Source organism: Ammodytes marinus (assembly GCF_949987685.1).
Source record: "Ammodytes marinus genome assembly, chromosome: 2".
Lineage (NCBI taxonomy): Eukaryota > Metazoa > Chordata > Actinopteri > Uranoscopiformes > Ammodytidae > Ammodytes > Ammodytes marinus.
Genome location: NC_137231.1, coordinates 23501293 through 23524234, shown reverse-complemented (window position 1 = coordinate 23524234; position 22942 = coordinate 23501293). Strand labels below are relative to the sequence as shown.

The window sequence follows — 22942 nt, the reverse complement described above, 5'->3', positions numbered from 1 at the left end:
AGGTACCATAGATAGTATATAAAAGAGAAGTACTCGATGACCTGAACAAAAAACTAAATTTGACTCTGAGAATCAATAAATGATAAGAAAACGAGGAGCATGACAACTGAAAGTCAAATTTGAACACTTAAGTTGAACCAGTTATTTTCTCCTTTTCAACATTAAAATTATTTTTTTTGTGCTAAACTTTGCGCATATTTTTGTTTTGAGTTTTTTTAATGGATGCCCTTATTGACCCTCTTCCACCCCGAGCACACACCATTAAGTGCACAAAGCAGACTATAGATGGCAGCTTTATTAAATTCAGAGACAGACAAAGAACCTGTACTGTACTGGAATATCTTAACGTGGCCTCTGGGTTTCCTGTATAGCAGGTAGTGTGCAATGATGTTTCAAACAACTTTATTCAGGAATATTCAACATGTTGAGACAATATGAAAAAAAAGACATAGATAAATGCATTTGTTAATTTTTAATTTTTTTTTATCTGCTGGTTTTCTTTTTTAGTTTACGGTTATTAATATGATTATAAACTGTGCTTTGGTGGGGTAATTCTCTAACCTGTTCAACAAATTGTCAAAATCACTCTTTGGGTCCCTGTGGGTCTTAAACATGGAATTTCCCACTTTGCCCTGTTGGTAATTCATCTTTGGTGCAAATACTTGCCATGATCTCCTTTATTTAACGACTAGATCTGAATAAAATATAAAGGTGAATTTTGTTGAGTTTGTGTTGTTCATACTGGAGCTCTACCAGAATGCAAATGAGCAAAAGTCTCTGCTGATTAAAGTTTAATGTGGAAAACTTTTTCCTCAGTTCCTCTTTGATGTGTACAAAAAAAATAATTGGTTGATTCTTAGTTGTCCTTAATACAAATACGATGATTAGAGTATACATGAACACATGTTCATATACACTCACCGGCCACTTTATTAGGTACACCTGTTCAATGGCTTATAAAAACAAAAAGCTTATCAGCCAATCACATGGCAGCAATTTAATGCATTTATGCATTTAGACGTGGTCAAGACAATGTACCAAAGTCAAACCGAGCATCAAAATGGGGAAGAAAGGGGGTTTAGGTGACTTTGAACATGGCGTGGTTGATGGTGCACGGCAGGATGGATCCATACTTTCATGTTGTTTACGCCAAATTCTGAACCTGCCATCTGAATGTCGCAACTGCAATTGAGACTCATCAGACCAGGCATGATTTTTCAATCTTCTATTGTCCAATATTGGTTATCCTTTGAGAATTGTAGCCTCATTTTCCTGTTTTTAGCTGACAGGAGTGGCACCCGGTGGGGTCTTCTGTTGATGTAGCCCATCTGCTTCAAGGTTGGTCGTATTTTGCGTTCAGAGATGGTATTCTGCATACCCTGGTTGTAACGAGTGGTTATTTGAGTTACTGTTGCCTTTCTATCATCTCGAACCAGTATGCCCATCCTCCACTGACCTCTGACTTCAACAAGGCATTTTACGTCCGCACAAATGCCGCTCAATGTAATTTTTAATTTTTTCGGACCACTCTCTGTAAACCCTAGAGATGGTTTAGAGTGAAAATCACAGTAGATCAGCAGTTTCTGAGATACTCATACCAGCCCTTCTGGCACCCTCAACATTGCCATGTTCAAAGTCATTTAAAACCCCTTTCTTCCCCATTCTGTTGCTCGGTTTCAACCTCAACAAGTTCTCCCGTCCAGGTCTACATGCCTAAATGCATTGAGTTGGTGACATGTGATTGGCTGATTAGTTATAGGGGAGAACGGGGGAATCTGAGGCATCGGGTAATGTGAGCCACCCCCTGTATCTAGGCAACGGAAAACATTTGTGGTCATGTGAGATATATGTTTTCAAGCCCCTCTCATTTCCCCATGGCCCTGAAAGAGAGGACCTCATGGTGCTGTGGTAAGCATGTTTTTTTTCACCAAAATAGGTATTTTGCATGTAAAAGTAAATTTTCTTGCTGTCAACTTAATCAACTGTTGTGCCAAAGCAAATGTATTCACGTAGAAAAACTTCTATCATGCGTGTTGATGAACTACCAACATATAAAAACCATGTGATGATATTAGCTAAAGATTAGCCTGAAATGCTAAGAGAGGTAGTTTTTTCTCAAATTGTGGTGGTGGGGGAAAGTGAGCCACTGTCTCACTTTCCCCCACCATGAGGCACACGTTAAGTGTAGTCTTAAACATATTTTAATGTAATATTACATGACATATGTTTTATTTTAATGTCATACACATTGTAGAAAAGCCATCATGCCAAGGAAATACACCAGGAAGACGACCTGGGGCAACCACACGGAAAGAGCACCTTCTCATCTTCCCCTGTAACCTTCAGGGCTGGAATGTAGAGTAGGCCTAGTTGTAGAGTATGACAGGCTGATGTTATAATCCAGTTGGGTCTTCTCCTGTGTTCTGAGTCCCAAGCTGTTCTCGCTGGTTCTGATTTTCCTATGCTTTGACCCCCAGACACAAGCTGGCTCTAAGGGTCCTGTGGTCTGACCCCCAGACTGTGTTCTAATCTAACTGGTTCTATCTTTCATTTGAATCTTATTAAAACCTTTTGAATTATAATATGTTGTATTTGATTTTGTTCAGAGTTACTTTCAAGTGTTTAGAAAATTTGCTTTGCTTAATTGACCAAACCCCATTATTCTTTTACTAGTCCGACATTAGTTCTGGAATGTGTGGCTAGCTTTCAGGATTCTTACTGTTACAATATGTGTTGTTATGGTAGTTTCAAAAACTGAGTGGAAAAAGTAAGTGGATCAGTTTACCCCACAGCTGGGGTAAAGTGAGCCACATGACAACTTTTTTTAAAACAATCATATTTTCACTGCCCTTTGTCTTGAAAAAATTCTTCTAATGCCCATTTCTAGGAAACATCCTGAATTAATGGGAAATGTGTCAATTTGAGTGATAAATAATTTTAGCTCGCTTAGAGGGGAGCAAATGTAAAAAGTGGCTCAGATTACCCCGTTCTCCCCTATTTGTTAACAAGAAAATGAACCGCTGTACCTAATAAAGTGGCCGTGAGTGTATACTCTAAAGCAGAGGCAGTGGCAAAATTCAATATTGTCAGGGGGGAGTCTTGATAGTCATAAAGGCCCGTCTTATCTCCCCTATGATTGAAGGACCTTGAGGCCCTCAGATTAAGAACCACGTCAATGTACAAATCCAAACATTCTTACAGTATAAGGCTCCTCCAATAACACTCTTTTATGATACATTTCCATTACTCCAATCAATATCCCGGGATGATCATGTTGGTTTGTGACTCCTTGGACCTGATGAAGAAAGATTTCCATTAAGTAGTTTGCAAACCTCTTATGGGACTGTTGTTTCTTCTGTTACCCAATCTGTGTAGAAATCATGTCTGTTACAGTAACTGCTTTGCTTCCAGCTTGTAGTTTTTAAAGAAGGGAATATGCACATGATTAAAACCCAAGGTCTACGATAACTTTCCAGGAAACAGATAGAAACAGTGTATAAGTGATAGCCATGACGTTATGGGAGTATATAACAGATGCCCTTGTAGAGTCTGTGCACGCCTCTGCAATGAGCTCCCTATCTTTCAAATCCTATAAATAGAAAGGCTGCCTTCATTGTCAAACTGGAACCTTCTTGATTGCACCTTGAATCCTTTGTGTACTTTCTTGAACATTCAGAATTTTTCTGTAAACTTTATTGCAAAACCCTTCTCTGAACCCATGAAGCTTAACAATACAGTAATTTTACTGAAAAGTCCATGCAAGTCAGCAACATGTTTGCCTACCTCAGCAATCCACTTGCCTGACCGGTATGTGCAGTAGAGGAGTCACCACATGTAAATTTGGAGATTCCTTACTTCCTTGTTTTGACTATATCCTCTTCTCACTCCAACTACATAAAGGTCTGCTGCAGCTTATTTCTTAAACCGACTATCTCTGACAACCTCACATCATTCAAACGCTGGATTAAGCAGCAGGTTGGTCACAAGTATTAGATAACAGGTGAAAACATGTCCAACGGAGGGATTTTAACATGTGTGTGTTTGTTTTATGCTTGCTGCTGCTTCTGCTGCAGCAAAGCCATGCCGACTAGACTCAACCAAGAGCCTGTGAATGAAAGACCTATAATCGGTGAGTGGAAAACTACTATGCTCAAAAACAGAGAAATTGAGACATTGAGTGGAGCCAAACATTGTTAAAAGGAAAGGAAATTATATGTTTCCTTGAAGCTATATCACTGTTGAATGCTTTCACATGTGTATACTCACAGCTGTTGTGATTTGGTCCCACAGGTATTCTTACTCAAATCATTTCAGATGAAGCCATGAAGCCTTTTGGGAAGACCTACATACCTTCCTCCTATGTGAAATTCATTGAGTCTGGGGGTAGCAGAGTGATGCCTATCAGGTGGGTTTTAAAAACGCTACACATAGCCTACCATGCACTCACTTTGTTAATATGTAGAACTGACATTAGTTGGATGTTGTTACCCTGCAATTTTTTTCTCTCATGATTTTCTGTCACCTTGTCTCCCCTGACCTGCCTCCACCTGTGTTCTGTGCTTACCAAACAATGTCAATGAAAATAATAAGGAAGCACTTGTTTGTTTTTTTGTTTGTCGTCCACAGATTGACCCTCACTACAGCCGAATATGAAAGGATCTTCAGGGAGATAAATGGGTGAGATGTGACACTCAAGATGTGTTTTTGGCTCTCAATCCTCACATATTGCGTCCCTGCTCTGAGTGTGCAATCTCTCTTTAGCTTGCTTCTCATTGGTGGAGCCGCAGATTTGCAGACCTCAGAGTTTGCCAGGGTGGCGAAGATTTTTTACAATCTTGCTCTGACGGTTTGTACAGCACAACATTATATTCATTATTTCTCTCTCAAGGGCTGTAATTGTCTTTTTGTTCAAATATTGTTAAGACAAGTTAGAGTCAAAGCTTTATTGTTTCGTAAAACGAAACAGTAACAATTTTGACTGTGTGTATACTACAGTGATGCCGGTAACGCGTTACTTAGTAACGCGTTACCGGCATCGGACCTATTTTTTCAGTAACGAGTAATCTAACGCGTTACTATCTCCAAACCAGTAATCAGATTAAAGTTACTCATCAAAGTCACTGTGCGTTACTTTTTCTGTCATTTTCCTTAGTGAAACATTTTACATAACTGCACAAATGACTGCGATTGCGATTTAATGTAAATAAATGTGCGCGCATGTGTCTCTAAACGCTCCAACTGCTCCAACCGCTCCTCTCGTCTTTTTGGTAGCGCCCCTCGTCTCTGAAATGCAGCGTGTGTGTGTGTGCCTGTGTGTGTGTGTGTGTGTGTGTGTGTGTGTGTGTGTGTGTGTGTGTGTGTGTGTGTGTGTGTGTGTGTGTGTGTGTGTGTGTGTGTGTATGTGTGTGCAGCAGCATTACGGCCGAGTCTAAGCTGAACTGTGGCGCAAAACAAAGTTTTACCCCCCCGATGAAATATAGCGTCTGCTATGGGGATATTTAGGATTCGGGTACTGTGACGTTGAAGAGATAGAAGTGTTTAAAACCTGGAAACTTATAGTCACGTGGCGACCGGTGGCCGCACACACCCAGTCTATGAACACATGAGACATCGCAGAGAAAAGTCAAATTAATGTATGAGTGAAGGGCCAAGCACGTTAAGTTTAAAGACACTGCTACTGTCTTTGCACTTTGGAGGAATGCATTTATTTTCATGGGGGGAATTTTTTTATTATTATTAAATTTTTCCATTTTTCAAATTTGTATTATTTTGAAAACAGTATGCCTATAGGCTACTAGCCTACAAGCTTTATTTTATATATTTTCAATTATTCTTAAACCTATAAAGTAACGTTTAAAGTAACTTGTAATCTAACTTAGTTACTTTTAACATCAAGTAATCAGTAAAGTAACTAAATTACTATATTCAGGAGTAACTAGTAATCAGTAATCGGATTACTTTTTCAAAGTAACTGTGGCAACACTGGTATACTATGTGTGTTTGTGTTCCAGGCCAACGATGCCGGGGACTTCTTCCCCATCTGGGGTACATGCATGGGCATGCAGCTACTGACTGTACTGGTGGCCGGTGAAAACCTGCTGCAAAAAACCACAGCTGAGAACATAGCGTTGCCGCTCAACCTGACCACAGGTTAAAGCTTACTGCATTATTAGTGATGTCCTTATGTGTTCAAACTCGATTTACATCTTGTTGTGAAGGAATATGTTCTAGATACATGTATATATGCTGGACTATATGTTATTTTCTGGATACTGCACATACTGAATCTTACCACATGGTGTCAGCAGAAGCAAGAAACAAATCAGAGTTAGTGTTAGTGTTCTTAGTGTTTCTGCTACCGTCAGCAAATCATTTTATGCATTTTCATCATTGTTACATGGAACCTGGTTTGAGGATTAAATTAGGTAGTTTATTTACTTACTTTCCTCCACCTCTCTCCCTGCAGAGGCCGGCAGCAGTAAGATGTTTCAGGGCTTCCCCAATGAGCTCATGAAAGCTTTGACCCAAGAACCTCTGACTGGCAACTTTCACCGCTATGGCGTCTCAGTAGAGGTACAGTAAATCCCTTTGCTGACCAACATCAATATATCCTGTATATCCACTTCCGCCTAGGGGTTTTTGTCTTTGTGTTTGTGTTTGTGTTAGTGTGCAGACAAATAAAATCACAGACAATCATTGTGATAATTTCCCAAACATCAAGTTTCTCAAAGTTGTCTTAATGACAGACAGTGCAGACATAAATATGTGTATGTGCAATGTGCAGGTGTAGCATTCATTAAGAATGACTTCACCTGTGCAAAGAAGAGTTTGTCTTCATTGGCTTTGTGACTATTTAAGGCTGCATTACTTCCACAGGGCCCCAGAAAACCCAAGTTCACAGTGTGGCCGTGAAGTTTTAGCTGATATAAGTCGTTCTACTAAATTAATGTATATTTATCTGTCCATGTACTTAAAGGTGAAGTAAGTGGTTTATTTATGTTAATATAAGTGTAAAATCGCTCTTTATTCATACTGTGATCACTTATATCATGTGCGCGTTTCATAAAGCCGATCTCTCAGTCAGCTGCTTTGCATGTAATCGGCAAATAAACTTATTGGAGTATCCCAAATTTTTTATCCAATCAGAAGAGACAACACTACAAACCAACACTCGTCTCACTCATATATAGTATATACACTCCATTGTCTCACTGCCGGTGCACGCCAGAGCAACTGGGTGAATGTGTGCGCCTACAATGGCGGAGCAGGTAAAAATCCTTCCCAATGTCTGTTTTGATGGTTTTTATCATGTTTTATCACACAAGTGGATCTGAGATGATGCTAGATAACTTGCTGCTTGAAGACCGCAGTGAATTAATGTGGTGACGTAGGGACGAGCAAGGGGACTGCTAACTGCAGTAACTGACAGGAAGTTAGTTAAAAGAACCATTCCGCTTACAGCACCTTTAAGAAAGATACATTTTATTGATTCCCGGCAGTGACAACAAAGCTACACAACATCAAGGCGAAGCACAAGAACACACTTTTTATGGAAGGATATTATAATCCATTTTGAGCATTAAAATAAGGGATAGTAAATTGTTTATAAATACCAAATCTTCTCACAGACTTTCCAGGAAAATGAGAAGCTGCAAAGTTTCTTCTCTGTGCTGTCGACAAACGTTGCTGAGAATGAAGTCCACTTTGTCTCAACCATGGAAGGTAACAAGATTATAATTTACAAGCTGTTACATAGTTGTAATATCAGCAATAATGTATTCATATTCACATAAATACGTTTTCCAGGTAAAAGATATCCCTTCTATGGAGTACAGTGGCACCCAGAGGTGAATCGTTTTCAGTGGAACAGAAGGCAAAACTATCCTCACTCCCCTCACGCTGTTCAGTTATCGTCTCTGCTGGCAGAATTTTTTTCCAATGAAGGTAAGAGGACAAACATATGATCAGTAAAAACTAATACTTAATAATTTGACTGACACAAGGAGATCTTAATTCAGCCACAATATAAAGAGATTCATTTTTAGTAATATACTGTGTATGGAAAATGTGCCCAAATTAACGCTCCTATCAACCTGTTCTACCCAAATTCCCCATGATTATTTTCTATTGTCCTCTGTTATAATAACATGCAACCCACTTCTGCTTTGTTCAGGAAGGAGAAGTTTACATCAGTTTGAGAGTCCTGAGGAAGAGGCCTCGTCACTGATTTACAACTACACGCCCGTCTACGCTGGAAATTTCACAGCATATGAACAGATCTACTTCTTCTGAGTGTTCACAGTTCTAAGCCACTTGTGCGCTGACTCAATTCATCACACCAAGGAGAGCCTACCTGCATCAGCAGGCTGTTACTGCTTCTTATTTGCATGAATAAACGTTGTGTCATTTTGGAGATTAACGTGTTTGTGGTTGAAACATCTGGATAAATGTTTAAGGGAAAGGCAGTTTGTGAATGTTTTTTGTGGGGTTATTCCCCCCCCTGATATAACTACCATTGAGCACAGTATAGGGGTCATGTCAGGTGTGTTTGCTTCTGTATATTTAGGAGTTTTAATAAACTCCAAGAAAGTTTACATTCTTTCATTACAGACCACCATTTGTTGGCTGCACCATTTCATAACAAGGTCCACTGAGTTTTCCCAGGTCAAGAATGTACCTTCAATTTAAAATAAAGTGTATGTCAGGACAATCAGTTTTTCATGTAAGAATTTGTTTGGTGTGTTGAGAGTGTGTCCCGCTCAAGCACTATATTACATGAAATGATAAGGGCCAACAGGCGACATTGAGCGTGAAGGTTCATTCTTAACCCCGGAAAATGTAGTTAGAACTTTCAGCTGCATCTCTGTGTCTTCATCAACACATTAATGCAATCTATCATTAATCCAATAAGGAAGACAGTCAGATGTGGTTGAAAGCTCTGGAAAAAGAAGTTGGCTTTTAGTCAGGTTTTTATTTTCTTCCCAAATCACTTTTTATTTACTAGCAATTAGTGCTCAGCCACAAGACCAATTTAGCTCTGCAACTAATTGTTACTAACTTACCAACTATTGTTGTTCGGCGGGAGAAGAAAGTGGGAAAATTATTATGATGAATGTCGATATATGATGTGTAGCAACCAACCTTGGACTCCCTGCTATTCATTACCTGTCCACCAGTTCCCTACTACTTGTACTGGCCTGCTTTTCCACACCATGAACCACTACCTTTCAATGACCTCTTGAATTTATTCTCCTATTTTATACCTTCAGCAAATTTCCGTCTGCATTTTTGTCTGAATTTGAATTCACTAGACTTCAAATGTCTCTTAGACCAACAGCCCAAAACTCAAAGATACCCAGTTATTACAACAACGAAAATATTAATAACAATATAATATGGTAATGTTAGCCATTTTGTTCCAGCTCTTTATTAACATTACACAATGCGAATGAAGAAACTATATATGGGTACCATCAGGGTCCCACAAATAGGCAAAGGGGTGATTTGGCACTGTAGGAGAGTGGAATTGTAGAAGGCCATTTTTCAAAATCCGTGGTAGGCCATACTGATTCAGTCCCTTCACGAATTAGCATGTAAAACACTCTAGCACTAAGTGAAGGGGAGAGAGACGATGGTAGAAGACACAGGCAGCCACCGCCGTCACAACACACGCCGACCTGACGATTGGCCTCGCCGCACGTCAGTAGCGTCTGCTGGGGGGCGGGAGCAGGGACAGCGAGCCAGTGCTCCAGTTTCTCTCCCTCCTCGTCTCTCAAACAGATGCTGCTGCTGCTGCTGGGTCAGTGTTATACCGTTTATTGATAATAACACAGTCCTAAACAGAGAAGTGGAGGGGATATCCACATCACCGTTTCTCTTTTTTATTGTGAAGGACCGAAACAAATAATGGGACATAACCTCGCTTCAACTTAGGACCACAAGAAAAGAATAAATCGACATTCGCCACATTTTTGTCCGTTTTTGTCCTTCTCTCACGAGACACCTGTGCTATTGTCTCGCGCACCTTTCGCGCTGCTGACAGTCGGTCATCGGCTCTGCTCGTGCGCTTTCGTTGCCGTCGTCACCCATCTGCTCCGTTGGCTGCGGCTTGTTGGTAAACACGAATCGAATCCCGCTGGCAAGGACTCCCTCTGGTGCATTGATGCACCCGTTTCAGTGGTGTAACGGTGAGCAGTAATTTTACAATGTGAGAGCGCTCTCTCTCTCTCTCTCTCTCTCTCTCTCTGTTAGGCCTAAAACGTGAAACACAGCCTTGTTATTTTCTCTGATTCAACCCAACATTATCTAGTTTCTATTTTATATCAAGGAATTAAAAATAACACTCATAGGGCCTCCCCTGCTTCCAGTGTCTCAAATGTTAGCATTTGGATATTTTCTTTGCTATAGGCCCATATGATTAAACTCCATATCTTGGGCAGAATAGAATATCAACAACAACACATTGAAACCATCACTTTTAATTGTGGGAAATGAAAGCAGGCACACTTTTTTCACAATGATCCAACATTTTAAAGACCAAAAGATGAATAATGGAATGATGGCATAATGACAATATTACTTACTTGTAGCCCCATACACGATAGTATGTTATAATTAAAAACCCATTTATGAAATTAATATAAATGCTTAATACTAACGTATTCATTACATTTTAGGTTGGCTACAGTCACCCTTTAATTATGCTAATAATATGACTTAAATGGATTTTATTGCTGTGAGGCATTCGTTTTTAACGTGTTTATTTTAGGAAAATGGTTATCTGAATGTTTAATCAATGGAATCCTTTATTTGCATCTGAATGAATTTCAACTGGGACGGAGCTGCACAAGGCCGTTCATTGTGCTCTCCATGTAACATTTTGCCTTTTCTGTGTAATCTTTGTTTACGCTGACTGACTCCATCTCACTTACACTCTTCTTGGCCTCCAACCAATTATCTTCAAAAAGTCAAAGAGTCGGGAAACAACTTTATCCATGGTTCTTGAAGACTGCTGTTTGACACGCTTTAGACAAAATGAATTGGTTCATTGCAGTGTGCAGTGATGTGTCAGTGCTTCAGTGGCAGTGATGTCTGGTGAAGATGATGGATTGGTGGTCTATTTTTCCCTCTGACTTTCGCCCGTTTGAGAGCAGCATGAGCCTCCTCTCCTCCTTGGTCCACTGTTAGTGGTGTTCAGACAAGAACAATTACTGCCTTTGTGTGCTGCTCAACTCCCTTGCTATTCATGGGGGGAAATTACAGAGAGAGAGAGACTCACACACACACACACACACACACACACACACACACACACACACACATTATCAAAGGGGGACATTTTGCTACAAAAAATGAGGCAGTATCAGGCAGCCCCAGCTCAGCGTTGGCTCTGGGTGACAGTGTATCTGTGATCTTGCCTGTTTGTTCCTGTGTTTATTTGTGAAACATCTACAGCTTTTCATGCATGTGATGGATGAGTTTTGCGCCTATCCTACTTTCTTCTCTTAAAAAACCCCGTTAAGCAGGCAGGCTTGAATGTTTCCCTCCCCATTTGAACTGTTCAATATTTGATGGGAAGCTCTGTCTTCATGTGCAAGCCAGCATTAGAAACTGCTTTGTGGGTACGCAGCGTATATAGGACAAAACCCCCAACAGGCATCTTGGAGGAGCTGTCGGGGAAGCTGCCCTAGTGGAGGGGTTTTCCAGTTCTATCAAATCACGCAGGGACGAGGATAAACAAAACACAATATGACTATTCATTCAGATTATCTCCATTGTCAAAATGGGAACTTTTGTTTGCTAGCCTCGGTCCTTTCTTCTGCATCTGCCACTCCTGGCGCCATGGTAACGGGGCGCCTCCTGAGTGTGCCAATATATAGGTCAGTGGACATGCAGGGCTCCACCCAAAGCAAAATAGCACATATAGCTGTGTGCCCGGCGCCGTGCATACAAAAGGTGGATGAGGAGGGCGCGAGCACACACACACACACACACTAAACTTGATTAGAAAATGACCCCGATTTGGATTGTGTGAGTGTGCAGCAGCTTCACAGGTGCTTTGTGCCATCAGCTGTGTAGTGACATGGACATGTTTGGGAACAGTCGTGTGTGTGTGTGTGTGTGTGTGTGCCTTTGTCTGCTGACAATCTTTGTGATGCAGATTCGTTGACCAATGTAAAGATTACACACGATGGAGAAAATTAGGTCCTCATGCCTCTTTGTTCACGTTTCAAGTGTGTTCAGCTTCCATTGTGGATAACAAGGTCATGAATATTGAGGATCTAATGTAATGGAAAGGACTTCATGTTTTACATTAGTGCACATGCTGCATGTGTTGTTGTTTTATGGCTGATTCTGGCAACAAAAAAAATCCAAACAGTGGACTGTTAATAGGGAGTTTCCTGCACACCTTTTTCATATTTATAGCCACTACAAGTAACTATGTCCGTTGGCGGCCCCTTTGGAAAAAAGCGGTAGTATTTTTACGACGCTAGCTGTCGCAAAGCTGTTTCCTAGCGTGTGCCGGTGGTGCCAGTCTCAATTGATTAGGACGCAATTTAGTACATGTCCGTGTGTTGAAAGCCGTGAGGGCACGGACTCTTTTCGGCTCCGTGAGAATGGTTAGTGACTGCAGATGTACTTAGTTACGTTGCAGCACGTCTTTTGCTGGAGTTTTGACCTCTACAAACAGAATACTTATTCTGTTTGTAGAGGTCAGATGTATTGAGTATTCTTCAATACAGTTACCTGGCAATGTAGAAAAAAGCTATACAATGGCATTCAGAATATTATTTAGGGATTAAAGGTTGCAGTAAAAAACAATTGAATTTTTAAGTGAAAAAAATTTAATTGGAAATATGTTGATTTCTCTTCAAATAATCAGATATACTTTTAAACCAGACTGGTTGGTGTCAAACTTTCTTAAGAAAGTAAGAATTTTGACTCATGTTGACCTCAGTTTTTGTGAGCTCCCGGGTTCGTCCCCTGCACGGGGCCTTCGATCAGCTTGTGTGTTTCATTTACACACACTCATGTTGCCCGCAAGGTTTCGAGGTTTCTGGTAACGATCGCCTCTTGCTGAGTGAAGTCATTAGGTGGTGGATCTTCAGTGTGCAGCCATCGATAAATGGACCATCACTTCTCATTCAGAGAGAGTAGGACCAAGAGGTGGGAAGTATTGATCCTCTCACTCTCCTCAATTTCTACCGTGAGGCGGGGGACGAAATGTCAAATAGAAATGTCAACGTGTCACTTTGGCCGCAGGAGTGACCAGAAATACCAAGATCGATATAAACAAACAAAAAAACTGTGCCACAAGAAAAACAATATCCATCACAGGGAAATTAAATTGGTAAAGGTCTTCATTCATTCATTCATTCATCCCTCCTTCCATCTGTCCATCATCCATCCTTATGTTTCTGTATGTCAGTTCTGTCATTAGTTTATACTTCCATTTGTTTTTTTATTCATCCACATATACATTTTCTGAAATACTTAGTCTGGCCATCCTTTCACTAATATGTCTGTCTGTCTGTCTGTCTGTCTGTCTGTCTGTCTGTCTGTCTGTCTGTCTGTCTGTCTGTCTGTCTGTCTGTCTGTCTGTCTGTCTGTCTGTCTGTCTGTCTGTCTGTCTGTCTGTCTTTCTGTCAGTGCATTTCTCTGTCTTTGCACCCACCCATCGCTCCTTTTGTCCATTTGCCAATTGCCTCCCTTCATCCTTCCATCTATCTATCCCTTTATTTGTCCATCCGTACATCCACCTAACTGTTTTCCCGTTCATCTTTATAACCATCAATTTATCCTTTCATTTTGCTGTCTGTCCATTAAACAATCCCTTTTTTTGCCTGTCAAACCATATATCTCTCTATCCATCCATCCATCCATCCTTCCATAGCTCCTTTTGTCCACTTGCCAATGCCTCCCTCCATCCATGTATACATCCATCTGTATTTCCATCCATACATCCAACTATCCGTTAATTTTTCGTCTTCTCATCTTTCCCTTTGTCTGTCTGTGAATCCATCCATTTGTTTGTCTGTCAGTCGTCAATCCATCTGTCCATCCGACGACCGTTCCATCCGTCTTCCCATATATAAATCCATCTTTACAACCATCAAGACAAAAAAAGGTGAACAGTGGATGGCATGCTGATCCATTGTAAGACTAGTAAACATAGAAAGATAACACATTCACACCTAAAGGGCCCATTTGAGTCCAATGTGTCCAATCCACCTGACTTCACGTGGAGGAGAGACATAGAAAAAAGACAGCAGCTGGTGACTTTGTTTCTTGCAGAAGAAGTTCTTACCTGTGCATCTTTGAAAGTCAAGGATTTTGAGCTCTATAGTACGATTGGTACACAATCTAATTTCACTGCTTACTGGCTGAAGTCGTGATAATCACAGAAATGTGTGATAAATGGGTTTCATCAAAATAAATAAAATGGCTGATTGTCTCCATGCCACATTATGCCAGTTGTTCCTGTTCCCGTGTGAAGTGGGCTCATATCAGACGAGTGACGAGTCCTGTGTTTGCTCTGATTCACTATCCCTCACTGGGGTTAGTGTGACCCTGATATCACAGAGAACCCCCTCTCACACAAGCCCATCCTGACTTCTCATTACTCATGCAGACGCACATAACACAAGCCTCTCTCTCTGCGCCTCTTTGTCTCTGTCTATCTAATATACACAATTCATTGTTCTCAATTTATTTACACACGACAAGTAACGGAAACAATACCCCACAATCGAACACTGTGAACTGCACACACACACTCACACACACACACACACACACACACACACACACACACACACACACACACACACACACACACACACACACACACACACACACACACACACACACGCACACTGCTCAATGTCATGTCAGGTTTGTTCCTTCGATCCTCCCCCTTCCCCCTCCCCCTCTCTACCTCTGACCTTGACCACAGACAGCCGTGCTACAGTGATAATCTATTTCATGGTAAAACAAACACACACACACACACACACACACACACACACACACACACACACACACACAGACACACACACAAACACACACACACACACACACACACACACACACACACACACACACACACACACAAACACACACACACACACACACAGAAGGAGGAGAATTAAGGAGGGCACCCTGGCAAGTTCTCTCTAAAATCACTCAGTTCAAGACAGGGAAAACATTGGTTGTTTTGCATGAAGTTGTTGCACCCTCCTGAATTTACAGATATAATTATTAAGACATTTTAGCATTAAGATTTTTATGCTGCCATTTTAATCAAATGGCACTTGCTATGTTTAAAACTAGATTTCTCAACAACAACAGCAAACATATTTTCGTCTATGGCTAACCGTTACTAACTTGTCTGTCCACTCAACTATACACAGACCAGTTATCAGACAAACAGTGCAGAACCGCTGTGTTGAGAGATTCGACCATGTTGCCTGGATACAGCCTCAGGAATGCTTTTACATGTCTAAGTACAACATTGAAAAGGACTTATTTATCATCAGAGGGGAGTGCACTGGTCATCTTTTTCTACCTCATGTCTGCGTGTCTCTCTCGCTCTTTGTGTTTGTGCATGTTTGTGTTTCTAACGCTTCAATTTTCTGACTTCCATTAGAGGCAGACACCGCTGCAGGTCTGACCCACAGCTGCACGAGTAGTACAACACTTTACAAAATAAGTGTATGTACAGTTGCAGTTTTTGAGACATATGATAATATATCGTCTCCACTCCTGGCTGTGCTCTCCCTGTAAGTGATTTTGTATTTTCAAATGCTCCCTTTAAATGTCTTTGTTTATAGGGTGCTTCTGCGGTCTGGGACTGGTTTACTCCAACAAGTCGTGCACCATGCCACCCATTACCTTCCAGGACCTGCCGCTCAATATCTACATGGTCATCTTTGGAACGGGCATCTTCGTCTTCATCCTGAGCCTCATCTTCTGCTGTTACTTCATCAGGTGAGGGACAACAGAAGAAAAACAAAAACTATCTGATTATATCCAAGAAATATATAGAACAACAAGACTAAACCTATACTTCCTATCTATGCTCTGGCTCGAATCAGTGGTTGAGTGGGTAAACCTGATGAGTTTTCCCCCACGGTTAGGTTTAAAATGCATAGCATGTTATAATGCTCCCTTCACATTGGTTTGATTTGTCTGGTAAACACAGGCACTAGGTCCTTAAGAAAGATCTTATCTTCCAAATATCAAGATAGCAATAAAAAGGTAATTTTTTTATTTTGTGGGCAAGCTGCATGAAGTAAGTAATCAGATGTGCCCCAACTCACCTAAAAAACCTCCACAGTAAGGAGATTGTATTAGCAGGCGAGATGCCCCAGTGAGGGAGGGAAGATTGTAGGAACAGGCTGACCTCTCCCTCTGTTGACTGTGAACTCCCTGATGAGCTGAGGGGACGTTTGTGTCTGAAGGACGGGATATGAGGCAACGGGAAGCAGCTCGCCACAATGTGTGAGGACAGCAGTGAGGAAAAACTGCAGAGAGACTATGCCAAGAATAGACATGGCCCGGATAGCGCACAGTGGGACTACACAAATGCATCACACATGAACACGTGCAAGTGTATAAAACTTCAACACCTGCAGTATAGGGTTCTCTTCAGACAACTGGCCATCTATTTTTGGCAAAAAACCTGACGTCTCACAATGTGGTGTATTATTTTTAGTTTTAGATTTGTTTTGAGTGCTTTCTAAAAAGTGCCTCTGTTATCAAAATGTCAAAATGATTTTAAAACACTCGTGTCTGCTGGAGAAATTCAAGGCTAACGCACTTTACACTGACTAAGGTATAGTGGTAGCGGTATAGCTGGTGCATAGTGGAGCTTTTGGAAGATCAAGAGCCAGATATTTATTCTAGGCGTTGGTGGAGACCAAAAACAGATCTAAAAGAGAGTGGATATTGGACTTAGATTGATCAGAAACATGACTCCAAAAGACTGTTAATGTTGCAATATGACAACTGGATGTGTAGATAAGCAACTGTTTGCTAACAAGTTCACTTTATCAACTTAAAAGGTGACGGTATGTCAATGTTTGAATACTACAACAGGCTCACTCCAATGTCCATTCAGTAGATGTTCTGTAGCTTTTGAGCATGTCACATTTTAATGAATTTTCACTCTTGTTGAGTAATTAAAAAAAAAAAATCCACATGTTGATGAAGATCATAGAATATGATGAATTTCGGAACGGTGTCAACATGGCCTTTGTGGCCAAATGTATTTGTCAACCGCTGTTTCCATGTCATGTTAATTAACATAATCCAACACAGAGAGGAAATCCTTAAAGTGCTCAGGAACACAAAGAATGGAAACTACGGGACAGCAGGGCAAACTCTATTGGATGATTGAGATCATATGTTATGATCGAGGGCTACAGAACAGCTACAAATGGACATTGTGATGAGATAATTTTTCCACTTGTAGAAAGTGGTGAATTTAATATATTAATTAAAATAGGTGGGAAAGTAATTTTGTGGGAATCCCCTTTGTTTCAACCCTCAAGTAAACATGAAGGAAATGATTTAAAAGACAGACAATCGTGCATCGATTTAGAGCTCTTTTTTTTTTATCTCAGAGATGTTTATACATTGGAGTTATTACAGAGAGAAAACAAACCTTGTGCATTAATATTAGGTTGCGACACTAGTATCCAATATTGACCAAAGCAAGCATCAATCATACAGCCACGACACAACCCAATATATAGCTTTGATTTATGTAAACATCCCCTTTCGTTGCAGTCGGACACTTTCCTGTGATCGTAAATGTTTTGTTTGGCCTGCGCTCGCCAGCTAAATTGACCTTCAACTCTGTCAAAAAGCTGCGATCCTTCCTGTTTCTCCTAGAGCACTTGCCTATGAATCATAAGCAATGAGTCACTTCCCTCCGGCCCCATTAACACACTGAAGGTAGTCTTTGGGCAGGAGTGTGATTAAGAATTCATTTATAGACCAATGATTCATCAGATCGAATAATAAGCAATTGAATGCCACTCTCTGTTGTGGGCAGGTGTCCTCCTATTATCAGACAGGCTCGCTCCAAATCCACAATATGTCAGTGAAATTGTTCTAACAGTTGCACAAACTGGAGGTTTTCAGAGCAGTACTCGCTGTGTTCAAGAGTGCTAAGGGGACCAAGAGCATAAACTAAAAATATCCCATTTTTAATTATGCGGCAATGTGCTCTAACAGCTGTGGATCTGTACTCTGTATTGAGGAGTAGCTACAGTAGCCTGAGAAATATTCCGAGAAGCACACAGCGAGCTGAAAGTGTTTTCAGCGTGACAATAGAGTGACTGGGCGCAGAGATATTAAGCCACCAGCGATGCTTCCCCCCAAATCAATTAACTGACTCATTTAATTTCCCTCCAGTGATCCTTCGAGACTGCCACTGTGAATCCTTCCCAAAGGCTCCACATCCCATAAGAAATGGGCAGGTTTCTAAAACTTAATGCAGCTGTTCATAAGACAACAGAATACATGAGTAGGGTAAGTTATACTAATAGTCATAGTAAAAAAAATTATAATAATAATAATGATAATTATGATAAGTCGTTTGAAAAAACAGTCTTAAGTTTCCTCTAATGATTATACATGAGTTATTATTAATGCCTATTGCCTTTACATGTGTCCAATTTTCGAGGGTACTAAGACAAAATGATTTATGGCAGGCAGACCGAAACATCCTGTGTTTCCTGAACGCTACTGTGGACATAGTGTATATTGGCTCTAAGCTTTCTCGATGCATATAGGGACCTCTAACTACCAACTGCAGATCATTTTCTGGATCAAATCAATGAATCCTTATGTCGAAGAAAAGACAGAAAATTGTGAGAAACACCCAATATTCAATTTCCTAGAGCCCAAGGTGACATCAATTAATGGACAAATTATGAATGGCGCTCCTGTATTCAGTATGGTCACACACATATTATTTAGTGAAATATGACATTTAAAATGGAGAAATCTTAAAATGGAGCAAAAATAAAAGTATTTGCCAACACTAGGAACCATGGACATGATCTAGTTAGTATATGCTAGTGCTAGTACTGTTGGAATATACAGAATTTCAGAGAGGGGAAGCTTGGGCTTGATTGAGTTCTCTGCATCCTTTCATTAATAACCAATTTACACCATTTGAATTCATTGTTTCTTCATACAATGAGAGCTAATCTATAGTGGCTATATGAGGGTTTTCTATTCTTGCAGACCAGGCACAGCCATACTGAAGCACTGAAATCCCCGCCATGCCCCCCTTTCACCCTCTTCACATCATTCTCCAGGCATGGGAAACCCTCCACACAGTTAAAATGTGTATCCTCACATTGTTCTGCATGGAGGATTGTTAGCGGCAATCAGCGTAAACAATAAACTAAGTGACAAAAACAACGAATAATTGTCACTTCCTTACTTTAAGCAGCAACTCAACTCAACGTGATTTCTGTTTTGTAGTTGCTGTTGTTGTTGTTGTTTATTTGAGGGGGCTCAGGTCACAAATGAACTCTTCATTTCACATCGCCCTCGCTGGGTTTAGTTTCAGGCTCAAATCACAGACAGTGATAGACATTGGAGTCACTGTGTATAAAAAAAAGAACGAGAGGCCTAAAAATAACTTGAACGGACGCAGCTCGCCAAGTGATAAAGATCTCCTCTCCATTGTTGGTTTTGGGGGTGGTGCAGGGACTCAAACAGGCAACGTACTCATTAGCCGTGTTTGTGTACAGTATATGTGCGTGTGTGTGTTAGTAGTTAGATGATTACTTTGGAACAATACGTGTGTGTGTGTGTGTCTTTGTTGCTTGGAAAGGAACACATGATTGTCTGTGGATTTGTCCACTGCTGTAGCTGTTCGAAAAGACAGTTAATTATCAAAGCGAACCGTGAGATTAAACAACTTTTTTTTTTTTTTGTAATTTTTATGCTTTATTGATAGTGTAGAGACAGAGTTGAAATGGTGCAGAGAGGGGAGTGACATGCAGAGAACGACCGCGGGCTTGAATCGAATCCGGGTCCGCTGCTGGCCGAGGCCCATGGGGGGGACGCCCTACCAACTGAGCTAAGGGCGCCCCTTGTGATTAAACAACTTCTGTTACACTAAATGTCCCTTCATTTAACCATTCAAACTTAAATCTGAGCCTGAATCCAATGACCTTTTGTTGAACTCGCTGAGAATAACAACAATTTTTCCTAATGAACAAGTGGAAAGTGGTGGGAAGTGCACATACTGGTGTATTATACTAAAGTACAACAGACTGAAGAGTTAAGACTTATTTCATTACATTTCAGAGGAAAATATTGTAGCTTTCACTCCTCTAAATTTTTCTTTCAGCGTTATCACTTCGGACTTAAGTAAAACTTTGAATACATTGCGGTGTGGTGGCAATGAGCCCCAGATATTCACTTGGGGGCCCAACCTCACAAGTGTCTTCACAGTCCAAAAGATTATTAAGAAAATAACCACAAGCACCAGAAAATGGGTGACTGCCACACTAGTATTTCTACTTTTCCTTTTGTAAAGGATTTGAATACTTTGTCTGTAATTTTAAAGAATAAGTATGTGCAGAATATGGTAGATGGAAGGTTGTACAGATTGTAAACAAAGCTGTTTCATAATGTCTTTCTGTATTCATCCATAGCAAACTACGACACCAAGCCCAGAGTGAGCGCTTTGGATACAGAGAGGTGAGCTTGACGTTGATATTCAGCACTTTCAGATCTATACATCTTAAATCTCTCTAAACACCTTTGTCTTTTGTTACCCCTACAGGTGGTTTTAAAAGGAGATCCGAAAAAGTTGAATCTTCACGGGGTAAGAACTCGATTTACATTTGCATTGATTCCCTATACACACTGTCAGTCAGCTGAAATGATGCACGGTCATTCCACCAAGCGACCGTCCCTTTCCCCCGTCTCACTGCGTCCTGTCTGTCACTCTCACAGCAGACGTGCGCCGTGTGTCTGGAGGACTTCAAAGTGAAAGACGAGCTGGGAGTGTTGCCATGCCAACATGCTTTCCACAGGAAGTGAGTACAGGAGACCGTAGTTCTCACAGTGTTACCACATTGCATCCTCCTGCGCTTGTTTAAATTAAAATGGTCACGTTTGATCTGAAGTGATCAGTAACTACAGAAGGAGAATTTGTGGTTGTCACTTGATTGACTTATCCTGCTCCTTCCTATTCAGGGAGGGATGGTCAGGGCACTTGTGTATCCCAGCTTGCACTGCGATGGCAGATAGAACCATAGATAGAACTAGTACTAAGGTTGTGTAGGGAAAGCATTTATTAGGTGGCTAAAATTTGGATAAAACATTCCCAGTGGTCGTGGAAGTATTCAGTTCTTACGAAAAAGTATTTTCAGGGAAATTCACTTAGGTATAAAAAGTAAAAATACTATTATTATTACGATTTTTTTAGTCATGCATTAATGTGAAAGTAGCATTTTTCTATTGCAGTTAGCTGAGATAGAGGACATTTTTAACTTTTATAATTTCATATTGGGCAGGAAAATAATCCTTATTTTCATTATGGATTAATCTGTTGCTTATTTTTCTGATCAACCTGTTCATTCTATATTACAGTCACAACTGAAAGGAGCTCAAAGCTTTAAAAGTCCAAAGCCCCAAATGATTCAGTTTACTGTCATATAAGAAGGAAAAAAATGGTGTGCACAACTAGTAAAAGTCAAAGTGTCCCATCGTAACGGCATCATTTTAGGAGGGTAATTAGCCTGTAACCCGTACAGGAATAATCCCCTCTGATGGAGTAAAAAACACTGGTGGTGGTGGTGTATATGTGAGTAACAACAGCTGAAGATATTGATGAAGATTAAGAATGTATGAAGATAGTCTCTCCTGATTAAATATGTATAAATAAGGAGACATTTAGTGAATAGACTCCATAAGACAGTATCGCCCATGGATCCTAGACAACAGTAAGTGGTGGTGGAGTAAAGCCTGGTTCCTGGTCGTAGGTGGTGCAATAAAAGGTCTGAATTGACAGAATGACAGAATCTCAATGCTATTTAAATCTGGATGGAGGCAACGTGGGCAGAAAAATATCATTGTGGATGTCAGAATTGCATTTGTGGGGACTTTAACAGAAGGGAAAAGCAGAAATATTGGCGAAAATTAGAGCTGGAAGAAATATTTGATTGAAATCTTTGTTTCACAGGCAAAAATCCTACTCAACAATAACTTTGAACATCACATTTCTGACATGCAAAACATATGCTCATCTTATGAAATATGATGCAAAATGAGTTTGAGGAATCATGGATTGTATTTCGTCTTCGGTAAAAAAGTGTGGCTTCTATTTTTAACGTCTGTTTTCTCCTGGACAGGTGTCTGGTAAAGTGGCTGGAAGTACGTTGCGTCTGTCCAATGTGCAACAAACCCATAGCGGGCCCCCCCGAGCAGCACCACAGCATAGGGACTCTACTGGATGAACTGGTGTAACCTCTCTTTATCACTCCTCCCTCCCCCCTTTCCACCAGCGTGGGTGGGATGCCCCCTCCAAACCAGCTGGCATAAGTTAACGACCAACAGGACGAGGGACACTGGTCACCCACATGATGATAGTAAAGCTGGGATGACCTAGTTGCCGCCCCGAGAAAGACTATGAAGGATGCTGTTGCCTAGCAACCATCTCTGAGATGGCAACACGCACCTTGAAGTGTCTGAGAGATTAACTCCAGCCACCCACACACACCGCTCCACCACCCTTCTTTCAACACACACATCCCCCCTTCTTCACTCATTCCATCACGTCTTCTCACCGTTGAATCAAGTGAGGTCAATTGTACCTCCAGTCTGAAGTGAAGGAGACACAGTCCACTTTCACAGAGATGTGTACAAGCTACGAGTGTTGAAGGATGACGAAGCACTGACCCCC

The 22942-nt window shown here is 40.8% G+C and overlaps 2 protein-coding genes across 4 annotated transcripts; both read left to right on the top strand.

Annotated features, from left to right (window-relative positions):
* Positions 1 to 3874: 3874 nt before the first annotated feature.
* LOC307269206 (gamma-glutamyl hydrolase) lies at positions 3875 to 8404 on the top strand. Of its 3 annotated transcripts, XM_080052067.1 has the most exons (10): positions 3875 to 3975; positions 4074 to 4129; positions 4291 to 4405; positions 4627 to 4677; positions 4762 to 4846; positions 6012 to 6150; positions 6467 to 6573; positions 7629 to 7722; positions 7807 to 7944; positions 8174 to 8404. In XM_080052067.1, the coding sequence occupies exons 2-10, from the start codon at positions 4081 to 4083 to the stop codon at positions 8290 to 8292; spliced, it is 897 nt and encodes a 298-aa protein (XP_079908193.1). In that variant the 5' UTR covers positions 3875 to 3975; positions 4074 to 4080; the 3' UTR covers positions 8293 to 8404. The 3 variants fall into 3 exon arrangements, with proteins under 3 accessions (XP_079908193.1, XP_079908194.1, XP_079908192.1); XM_080052068.1 differs by lacking the exon at positions 4074 to 4129 and having other exon boundaries at positions 4315 to 4405; XM_080052066.1 differs by having other exon boundaries at positions 3887 to 4129.
* Positions 8405 to 10063: 1659 nt separating this feature from the next.
* On the top strand, positions 10064 to 22603 carry rnf122 (ring finger protein 122). The gene is made up of 6 exons (XM_080039860.1): positions 10064 to 10187; positions 15834 to 15990; positions 20688 to 20733; positions 20819 to 20860; positions 20992 to 21074; positions 22392 to 22603. Exons 1-6 carry the CDS (start codon positions 10163 to 10165, stop codon positions 22504 to 22506), a joined length of 468 nt encoding a protein of 155 aa, XP_079895986.1. The 5' UTR covers positions 10064 to 10162; the 3' UTR covers positions 22507 to 22603.
* Positions 22604 to 22942: the final 339 nt, after the last annotated feature.